The 10577-nt window shown below is 53.9% G+C and overlaps 3 protein-coding genes across 3 annotated transcripts; 1 reads left to right on the top strand and 2 right to left on the bottom strand.

Moving 5' to 3' along the window:
* Window positions 1-801: 801 nt before the first annotated feature.
* Window positions 802-1685, bottom strand: NECHADRAFT_96839 (uncharacterized protein; the record flags this gene model as incomplete). Its single annotated transcript, XM_003047510.1, has 3 exons — window positions 802-978; window positions 1049-1366; window positions 1422-1685. The coding sequence occupies 3 exons, from the start codon at window positions 1683-1685 to the stop codon at window positions 802-804; spliced, it is 759 nt and encodes a 252-aa protein (XP_003047556.1).
* A 568-nt stretch (window positions 1686-2253) lies between these two features.
* On the top strand, window positions 2254-5042 carry NECHADRAFT_21215 (uncharacterized protein; the record flags this gene model as incomplete). The annotated part of the gene is made up of 4 exons (XM_003047688.1): window positions 2254-2277; window positions 2372-2476; window positions 2557-3250; window positions 3298-5042. Coding segments are annotated over 4 exons (2568 nt in total), but the record flags the coding sequence as incomplete, so codon positions are not given.
* Window positions 5043-5492: 450 nt separating this feature from the next.
* NECHADRAFT_123235 (uncharacterized protein) lies at window positions 5493-9153 on the bottom strand (the record flags this gene model as incomplete). Its single annotated transcript, XM_003047509.1, has 10 exons — window positions 5493-6625; window positions 6701-7173; window positions 7230-7365; window positions 7409-7655; window positions 7711-7867; window positions 7994-8096; window positions 8191-8775; window positions 8836-8942; window positions 9005-9032; window positions 9112-9153. The coding sequence occupies 10 exons, from the start codon at window positions 9151-9153 to the stop codon at window positions 6215-6217; spliced, it is 2289 nt and encodes a 762-aa protein (XP_003047555.1). The 3' UTR covers window positions 5493-6214.
* Window positions 9154-10577: the final 1424 nt, after the last annotated feature.

Genomic DNA, 10577 nt, shown 5'->3' with positions numbered 1-10577 from the left:
GGTCCCCTGCAGCGAACCAGCATTGAGCAGCATCAGACCAGGACCATGGTGCGCCCGAATTTGGCCATGGCTGGCCTCGATTGCCTCGAATCTGCGGGTAGCAAGCGGCATTGGACATTGGCTCGCGCCCCGGCTGCCACCCCCGGCGCCGCCCCTCTCCAACTCTCCGGCCCCCCGACCCCCGGTTCGCAAGCTCATCCTTTCCTCATTGCAGTTAACTCGTTTGGTCGATACCCTGGGCTAGGCGCGTGACCTCGGAACTCCAACACCTAGATCTACGCGCAGGCTCGCCTAACTGCGGAACTCATTCCGTCCTCCAGCAAACTTTGGCGAGCAGAGCCCCAACTGCCCGGGGAGCAAGGCAACTCAACTGCCATCGCTCCTCCACAGAGGGGCAGAGAGACACAGACGTTTTTTTGCGGTCGTTTTGCACATGAAACGGAGCGCTATCCATCATACGGGCCCGTATGAAGAATGGAACCCTATGCTTACTGAAGATTCTTTCAGAGTGAGTATGTGCTACGTGCGCAATGAATTTCCTGGAATGGACATTCGTGTGGTTATTGCTTGCGATAATGAGATGGGGCATGATCGATTATGATCGACGGGAAGTTGCATGCATGACATATAACACTTCCGTTATTATCATGACACGCATCTGGGGTTGTACGCCCAACGTGACTGGCCCGGCAGTTTGGTCCATCATGTTGATTTATGACACCCATGATGGGTGGTTCAGGGTATGTCGTAGACATGCGAACAAGCCGTGGTCATATCCAATGGTGCCTCATGTGTGTGCTTCTATACAGTTGCGACTTCACTTCTCCAGCCCCATCCCCCGACGGCATCTTCACTGAGCCTTTTCATACCAGACGCCTCACAGATCTTTATCACCACATCTCTGACTGCCCTTACTTCCTCTACACTGGCTCCTCCGTTGAGCGCTCCCCGCAAGTGACCCTTGAGTTGAGGGTTGACCTAGGGTAGACCAGTCAGTATAGTGTCCAAGGTGGGCCAAGAGAAGTCTGATGAGAAGTTTCTCACTCACGTCTTGTGGTATAAGACTGGCGATGAGCACGAATGAAGTTTCTGCTGGCGTGAGGATATCCGTGTTGCTGAGGACGTAACCATACGTCAGTCTCGCCATCAGGCCTAGGTCCTCTGCTCCTGAGCGGTCCATCTGTCCCATCACACGCCTGGAGATCTTGCCGTATATCTGGTTGAAGAAGGTCTGGCCGCGCTCCAACACCTCCGATGGAGATGTTTGATATACATCCTTAAACCTCGGGGAAGGTTTGTCCCCGGGAGTTGCGTCGAGGAGGTACTCTGGCGTCACGGTCTTGAGTGTCAGCAGAGCATTGATGGTCTATGTGTGAAGTTAGTTTTCGGTGCTTGGCATTCTGTCTTCCCGTCTTGCGTACTCTTGGCATGCCTCCAACTGCAGATGCTTTTAGGAGGGCCTCACGAATGCGCCTTGATATGCTTAGCTGCTCGTCCCGCCCTGGTATAGCCTCGGCTATGTCAGGACTTGGTTCAACAGCATGCTTGTAGACATTGGGCAGTTCATCTGGCCGATTGAGCGCAGACAATGTCGTGGCAGCAATGAAGTACCACGTATTTTGAGGTAGATTGGGTTGTTTTCTGATTGCCGCAAGTAATGCTGGTGTGAGTATCGGGGCTGCCATGGCGGATGTTGTATGAAGCTCTGGCAACAGAACTCACTTAGACGAAGCACAGCAAACTGAAATCAGCAATTGAACAACGAGGCCGGATAATCCGGACTCGACTCACATGAAAATCCAAGTGTATGATTCAGCTTAACTCATACCAGACAGTGGATTGTCGGGGTATGTAAGTTAAAGTTGAAGTGTTCTGCTCAACCTGTCAGAAACTCATTCTTCGTCCCCGGCTTTAGGGTAAGCTCCTCACAATCAACCAGGTCCCTGCGGATTTTGATGACCAAGCGGGTAAATACCGGCAGCCCTCACTGCGAACTCAGAAGGTGCGATAAGCATCACGTGCCTCGGCCCGCCACCCCTGCGTCATCGCTCGTGTGGCTCTGGCTCTGGCTCTGCTTAACGTGGCATCAAGAAGCACATTACAGTACAGTACAGTAGAGGCGCCTTTGTTACTCTTGTCGAAACACTCACCAAGCGACACGCGGTTTTCGACAATGGGGATGCGGGAATGATCTGTTACCATTTCCAATTTTAGAGCTATCCCACTATCGCTGGAGATTCCATGCCCAACAAGATGCGGCTGGGCTGGTATGCTGGGGTGAGTATCCATCCATTGATTGATGGAAGCTTGGGGAAGCTATCTGGAGCTATGGTAGATCACCTAGAACCCGCGCTGACAATTGTGCATCCAGGCCTCGACGGCCCTCGCGGGCACCATCGTGCTCTCGGCCTTTTACCAGCGCGCCAATTTCTACTCGGCCATGGTCTATTTGGCCCAGAGCAACTCTTGTCTGCTGGTATGTGTCCCCCCGCGGTCCCGGAAACCGGACCTCCCCTCATCGTGGACGTAATCCCATGCTGACCTCACAACCACCAGGTATTGGTCAACTTTTCGCTACTGCTGTACAGCAGCATCGTCTATGGACTCATCCGCCTCTTCTTTGGCCCCCTCCGCGCCGTCGAGGTCGAGCAACTTACCGAACGAGCCTGGTTTGCGATAACAGAGACATGCCTGGCCATGACCATCTTCCGGGACGAGATTGGGGCCTGGTTCCTCGTCATGTTTACCGCCCTGGTTACGGGCAAGATCTGGGGATGGATCGGTGACGCGCGGGTCGAGCTGCTCGAGCAGGCACCACCTCCGAATCCCCGCCTCTTCCACTTGCGACTCAGCGCGTCCCTGCTGCTGAGCTTCGCCTACGACATGTTCATCCTCCGCTACACGGTCAACACGGTTATTCAGCAGGCGAAGCCCAACATGATGTTTATGTTTCTATTTGAATTTGCCATCCTGGCGACCTGCTCATGGCGGACGTCGGCCCGCTATGCACTCTCCCTGGTGGAGCAGCGCATTGAAGAGACACAGAAGCACAGGCGTCTGGCTGCGCGGAGGGCCGAGGTTCAAAGGGAACGGGATACTATTGTTCAGCAACGGCAGGCGGCGGCGGCAGCAGGCGAGGAGGTGTCTGATGAACCTCTGCCCAACCCAGACGATATTGAAGAGATGGATATCGAGGTGCCAGGATGGTCAGCCAAGGGAGAATTCGTGCTCTGGCTGGACCTCATCAGCGGTAAGAATTATCGATTTATAATCCAAGTGCAATACTGACGAAACTAGATATGATGAAGCTGGGCATTTACGTGGCTTTCTTCTTTATGCTCCTTGCTTTCTATGGTCTCCCCATCCACATTATGAGGGACTTGTTTATGACCTCAAGGGACTTTATCAAGAGGCTTGGAGCTCTGCTGCGATACCGAAAGGCCGTTCAAGAGATGAATCGATATCCCGACGCTACCGAGGAGGATCTGGCAAGAGAGAACACGTGCATCATTTGTCGTGAGGACATGCAACTCTGGGATCCCCAAAATAACCCAGACACGATTGACCGAGTCCGACCCAAGAAGCTTCCTTGTGGGCATATTCTGCACCTTGGTTGCCTCAAGAGCTGGCTTGAACGCCAACAAGCCTGTCCCATCTGCCGTCGCCCCGTTAGCCTCAACGAAAATGCCCGAGCAGCCGAGAACAGAGCAGCCGGACTTCGGATTGAGCTTGGAGGTAGGGGTCCTGCAAACCAGCAAGCCCCAGCAGATGCTGGAAATGCCGCAGCTCAGGGGCAGCAGAACGGGGATGGAGCCGCACCTGAACAGCGCCAAGGGCCGAGAATATTCAACTTCGGCCCCATACGGATAGGATTTGGAGCAAACGGCCAGCAAGTGCGAGAGCTTGCTCAGCAGTTCGGTATGCCTCAAGCTGCCTTTAACCAAGGCCTGGCCCCTCCTACACCAGCCGCTGCTACTCCCAACCCTGCTGTCCAGACTGGCCCGGCCACTCCTCAGCCGCTCACTGGAGACAACATTCAGAATATTGGGACTCTGCTGTATCAAGCGGATATGATGATTCAACGCGAGCTGCAGTCCCTTCAGGTTGCTCAGCAAGAATTGCAAACCGTCCATCTGCTCCAGGCTGAGCTTCAACGCCTCCGTCAAAGACATCAGCAGCCTCAAGAGCAACTGCAGGGTGGCCAGCCCCAGTCGGCGCCCTCCTCTGCTCTTCCCACGACGCAACCTCCCCTGGTCCCCCATCATCATCACCACTATCAGATGCCACCTCAAGTGGCCGTGACCCAACCACCTGGTTTCCCCTCATTCCCCACCATCCCTCCACGAAACTCGAGCCCTCTCATGGCCCGGCACGGCGCACCTGCCAATGCCGTGCCTATTCCCGCTGGAAGCACCGACCTCCCAGAGGGTGTTGTCATCCCGCCTGGTTGGTCTCTGTTGCCCCTGCATAGGCTAGATGGGGGCCAGAGCTCGACTCAGCCCTCGCCTCAGGCTGGGCCTCAGGCGACAGTGGCCGATGGTAACAATGTACCTCAACCTACGCCTACTGCCAGACAGCCGTCCCCCAGTGGAAGTGGAAGCAACGACGCCCAGGCATCGACTGAACCCAGCTCGTCGGTGTCTGCCCCCGAGACTACCATCCCTCGTTCTTCCCAACCCCCTCAGTTCAGTTCTCAGTTTATGCGCGCCGTGGACCCTCCGACTGTAGTTGCACCCAGCCCTCGCATGCCTAACTGGGGGGGGTCGGCTCAACTGTTTGGAAACGGCGCTCGTCTGGACCAGGCTGATTCGGTATCTCGAAACGAGCCGCAGGTGACTGCAGGCCAAGCTGCTCCTGTTGATCCATCCTCTCAGCTAGCCCACCCGGAGGCAGAGTCTCACCAGCAGACGCAGCAAGATGATTCGTCGGCGCAGTCAAGTGACTCGGACGACTTGCCAGAGACGAAGCCCGCCAAGGGAAAGGCCCGAGCTGTGACTGTTGAGGATGTAGATGACGAGGAGGGCATGGCTAGAAGTGAAGAGGGCACCAGCAGCGAGCGAAGGGAGGATTAGATGGTGATTGATTGAACTGAAAAAGTTAGATGCGCTTCCCTCCTTACCTCTCTCTCTACAACAGCATACCCACTACATGCATACATACATACTCAGTTGGCTCATTAATGAGCTCAAAACCCACATCTTTTACTCCAAGTAGCGACATGAACTCGGCGTTTCGGGGGAGTTTTTTCGTCATTTTTTTTTCATATTGATTTTCTTTGCTTGATTGTATGGGGGCTTGTTGTGTACACACATGACTAAACAGTAGTCAAGATGATGGATGGATGGGGTTGTAGAATCATGGATATTGGTTGTATCAGAGACAAGACATAGCAGAATGAGAAGCGTGATCAGGTCATTCACTCTTTATACCTGATGGTATTATACACCGCGTAACACATATCCACACTTGACATCATTTGGTTGAACTGATAGTATAACTTAATGCAATACTCAAGAATACAAGTTTTGTGACTGCCGAATCGAATATTGTACATCTTCCAACGCTGGACATGCGAAAGTAATCCGTACTATACATCAAATCTCGACATGACCCAGAAACTCCTATGACGATGATGATGATGCCATTGGTCGTCGCAGTTGACGGGATGCTGATTGATGAGTAAAAAAAAAAAAAAGAGGAGATGATGCAAATGTGGAAAGTCAGGGGGCAAAGACAAACAATGCATCGAAACATACATACCAAAGTGAAAAACAAAAAACACACAGCAGAGAGATGCAGGATGCAATGAAGGAGGAAAACAGGCAAGTCGAGTGAATCAAAACGGCAATGGCTCAAAGAGAAATATGCTTCCTGCTCTTGATGACTCCTAAAGAGACGTTTCCATAGTGTCGACATTCCGAGACAAAATATACCCTCCTCCTCCTCCTTGCTATTCCTCCCCCGTTGACCATGAGCATCGAAACAAAGCAGAAGAAAGAAAAAGAAAGGTGACCAAGGTAAGCCAAGAGGGCAATTGACAAAGAAAACACCCGTATCCGCGGTACGGTTACCCAAGAATTCCGCCATACCTGTACCTATACCTGCTCCCATGTTTGTCCATTGAAACGGTGCGCATTAATCATTCCATCTCATCTCCAGAGGCGTCCATGTCTTCCAGTCCAAGAGTGTTAGTCGACCCCAAAATCACCTCCTCCTATGTCTCGAGCACATCCAAGTCCTCATCCCTCGGTGGCAATGGGGTCTCGCGCTCCAAGAAGTCCTCTCCCCTCTCCCATGCTGCCCCGGGTCCTGAATAGCTCGGCTCGGGAATCGATAACGGGTTCGAAGTCGTGGCTTCAAGGCCGCTGCTACTACTCATCTCCCGCAGGATGCTCGCCGACCTCTCGCCTTTTACCGGCTGGGGGCTGAGCACTCCTGTGGCCGACTGCGCAACATAAGTAGGTGACCTTATATCCTCGGAACCAAAGGGCAATGGGCGTGATGGGATCTCGCGACTCACACCTCCCTCACCGCTCTCTCGCTCCTCGCCTTCATCCCCACCACCGAGCTTCTTCAGCAACACATCGTGCTGCTTGGCCAGTTTCTGAAGCTGTGCCAATGGATCCTGGTGATGCAGCACCAAGTCAGTCAACTCACACAGGCAGTCTGCAGGCCCCCATCGTCTCCCATGCACACATACCCAGTCAGACTGCGACGGCACCCCCTCAGCTTCCGGAAGCTGCCTTGCTCCTCCGTAGCCCCCATGCTCCCCATCATCTCCTGACCAGAACGACTGCCGGTGGATCGGCGCTGGTGTCACTGGCAGACTCGGACGCTCCGCTGCGCTGGGGAAATCAGTGAGCTTCATACCACGAAGCCTCACACCACCCCGGTCATCTCTCCATGGGGCAGTCGATGGGCTCTTGATACGCCCAAGAGAGCCCGAACTCTTGCCACGTCGGTGGCCGCGCAGACCGTCAACATAACGTTCAATCTCTGGGACCTCATCCCAGGCATTGACACGCGTGAATGACGTCCAGGGATCGGATGGAATGATCTGAACGGTTGGCGTGACTGGCGTGGATGGCTCACTCTTTGCTTCGGTTGTGGACGAAGCTACGCCAGCGGATTCAGTAAGGACCTCCGTTGTTGCAGATGGTCCTGTGGAAGATTCTGCCGAAGATTCCACCAGAGGTTCTCTGGAGTGTTCTCCAGATGGCTGTCCTGACTGTTGTCCTGGCTGGTGTCTTGGCTGTTGTACCGTATGTTGCACCGAATGCTGGCCCAAGGGTGGCCCTGAAGGTTGTCCGGAGGGTTGCCATGAATGTTCGCCTCCAGGTTGGTGTGAAGGCCCTCCCGTGTGCTCTACCCAGGGCTGTGGCGTGGGCTCGACGACAGGCTCTGGTACAGGCGCTGGTGCAGGGGGCTCTGCAAAACTTCTTGTCGGGGGTGGTCGGTTGCGCTCCCAGGGGAAAATCTCAGAAGGTTCCTTGGTGGGCGGGGCCGGAGGCTCCTTGGGGACCTCGTACCACATATTCTTTGGTGGACTCGGGTATCGTTCGGGTGGGACGAACGGGGTTGTGTCCTGGGACATCTCGTAATGCGTTGATGGGAAGTTCATCGCTTCAGGCTTCGAGTCGGAGGGAGGTGGTTGTCTAACAAGGTTAGCAATTCACTCGGGGGCTGGAGGGCTGCAAACACTATGCCTACCTTTGAGCATCCCAACTGTGCATCGTAATAGGGGGAGGCTCATTCTTTGGCTCTGTATGTTGGTGCACATGCGGCGCCCCTTCATGGTGGTGATGCTCGGTACCGTGGTGCTCCGAGTAGTGCTGATGCTGAGCTTGTTCGCCCTGGGGACCAGGAGCTGGAGCTCCACCGTGAGAGCCCTGGTCATGATGTTGCTCATGATGATGCCCAGAATCTTGTGGGTGGTGTTGATGTCCATGATCATCCCCACCATGATGCGGTTGATGCTCAGGATGGTGCCCACCAGAAGGAGAACCCTGTTGGTCATGGGAATGGTGCTCACCAGCAGCTGGCTGCCCGTGTGTCGGCTCAGGGTGCCATTCGCCCTTGGTAAAGTACTGCACATACTCGGGAGCAGGAGGTACCTTTTCTGGAGCAGACTCCTAGATAACCATGTTAACAAACCCAGATCCCGCGGCTCGCAAAATGTCAACAACCTACTTGGTGCCTATAGTGCCTGTCATAGACTGCCCACCATCGTCCTACCATGTCATTGAAGGGATCGGCCCCGCGAGGAGCGTCTCGACCAGTAAACCATGGCTTTTTGGCGCCAATAAAATGCACCATATTTATGCTGGACTGGAAGTGCCGATACGCTGGGACGTATTGGTAGTGGGCAGATGGAGTGACGTTGTAAGTGAAGCTGATGCGGTTGTACTGGTTACCGAAATGCATGTTGATGAGACCTTGGTCGGCACCATCAAACGAGATACCCCTCTCAGCCATTGCAATCATGGCATAGAAATCACCCATGTTGGGTGTCAAAACCATGACACCCGTGTTGAAGAGATCTGGCCATCCAATGTCGGGGGCGGCAGAAAATGGGTGGGTGATATCGAAGAGTTCATCGGGAGCTCTGTATGCGACAATGTCGGCGTCGATGTAGACGATCTTTGAGAACTGCGTGAGCTTCCAAAGATTGATCTTGGTAAAGGCTGAATGCAGATCGCCGCGATTCATAAGGTACAAGTTGGCTGGGTTGTCATTGCGAATGCGCGGGACGGGAAAGATGTAGTCGTAAACCGCCTAGGGGGGTGGTTAGTTGGCATCGGCGAATCCGGAAAACCTAGGGCATTGGAAACTCACCTTTAGCTGGGTAATGGAATCAGCAGACACAGAGTCGAGCGTGACCAAAACGGCCAGCTTGCGATGAGTTCCAGCATCGCGGAGGGAGTGTGCGAGAACCAGGGCACCTGGAGGAGGGTCAGCGAGATGTCGAGAGGGCGCGGAAGCTAATTGAAAGTAATTGACGGACCAGGAAGGTAGGAATCGCTCAGAAGAAGCTATTTGAGAGTCAGCTTGCCGATATCCAAGTCGGATGAGAGCTCCGAATAGCTCGGAGGGCGCGGATAGGGGACGAACCGTAGCATAGATCTGCTCCCCGCCTGCACCTGAAGCGGCCATTGCGACTGAGTTGACCTTGGCTGTAAGACAAACCTCGGGAGCAATCCGCCCAGGTCAGCTACAGATTGAATATGCCGGTCAGCAACGCATGGATAGAAGCTCGAGAGGAGGAGATGCTGAGAGGGAGTCGGAGGGAGCGAGGTTTAACGGGGTGTCGCGGTTGACGGACGGAGCGCGTCGAGAAGCCGAGGAGTCGTCGTCAGTCAAGGCAGAGGACGTCCCTCGGAAGCTTTGACTTGGGTTCAAAAAAAAAAAAGAAAGAAAAAAAAGCTAGCGAATTAACAACTAGTGCGTTTGAGAATATTGTAAAAATGCCCTCGTATCGACGGGTGGACTCTCTTGTCGGAAAAGAGAGGAACAAGATTGGAAGCGAGACGTGACGTGATAACAGAGAGGATGGTAAAGAGAGAGAACGGGAGCAGCAGCAGTAGCAATGGATGGTGATGTGATGATCCGATCATGGCCCTGGAGGGGGAACCTGGCTAGGAACCTTGCGCCTGCTACCCGAGCGAGCTCCTGTGGGGCAGAGGCGCAGGGATTGCCGTTTTCTAGTGGAGCAGGAAGCCCCCACAAGCAGGCATGAACGCCAAACCGCTCCCTGCAATTTGGACAAGCTTCAGCGAAGTTTTTCCTCCCTCAGGGACCAGAAACTCTGCTGCAAGCCACTATTTACAGGGACGTTCTAGAAGCGCCGACGAGGTCAAAGTCTGAGGGTAGCAGTGCGTCTGTGAATAGGTAGGATACAGAGTTGAGTTGCAGCAGGCAGTGTACGATATGTTGGTACCCCCTGGCAGGCTCGAGTCCCGGCCGAGATGGAAATGGGCTTTGACCAGTGGCAGCGGCTCTAGCAAATCGCCACTAATTTCAACGGCTGCACGATGATGGAATTCCTTTCATCTGATGTGCATGCTAATTATCCTGGATTACGGAGTAGACGACGGAACTTGTACATTTGCAAATTCGCAATTCCTCTTGATGCATTCACATCATACACAGCATGGCGTAGTCCTTGCCCTCGGCCTGAGCCGTCTCCTGCATTCATCCCAAACTGGTCATGTTCCCCTTGTAAGCCGCTGCAAGTATGCGACGCGCCCTAGCATCAAGCAACAAGGCTTGCCCGGTCTGGATACGCAATCTCACCCATTCCTAGTCATCTTTCCCTTGATCGATGTTGCAGATTGGATGCTAACACCGCATATACGACCACTGCGCGCTGCAGAGCCCCCTCTTTCTCTTCATCCCTTATAAAGACATCCAATCTCCTCTCATATGCCAGTCGAAATGCTGTGACGTCTCTTTCTTGCAGACATGGACATCTTACCCTGAGGTCTCTTGCGCCACGCGTGAGATTCTCCTCTCCGAGACATCCCATGTTTAATCGGGCCAAGTACATCCGAGAGGAGGCGTCTTTTGCCCATGCCAAT

Source organism: Fusarium vanettenii (genome assembly GCF_000151355.1).
Source record: "Fusarium vanettenii 77-13-4 chromosome 10 genomic scaffold NECHAsca_14_chr10_3_0, whole genome shotgun sequence".
Taxonomy (NCBI): domain Eukaryota; kingdom Fungi; phylum Ascomycota; class Sordariomycetes; order Hypocreales; family Nectriaceae; genus Fusarium; species Fusarium vanettenii.
Note: the sequence above shows the minus strand (reverse complement) of the source record. Positions and strands in the feature narration are given on the sequence as shown.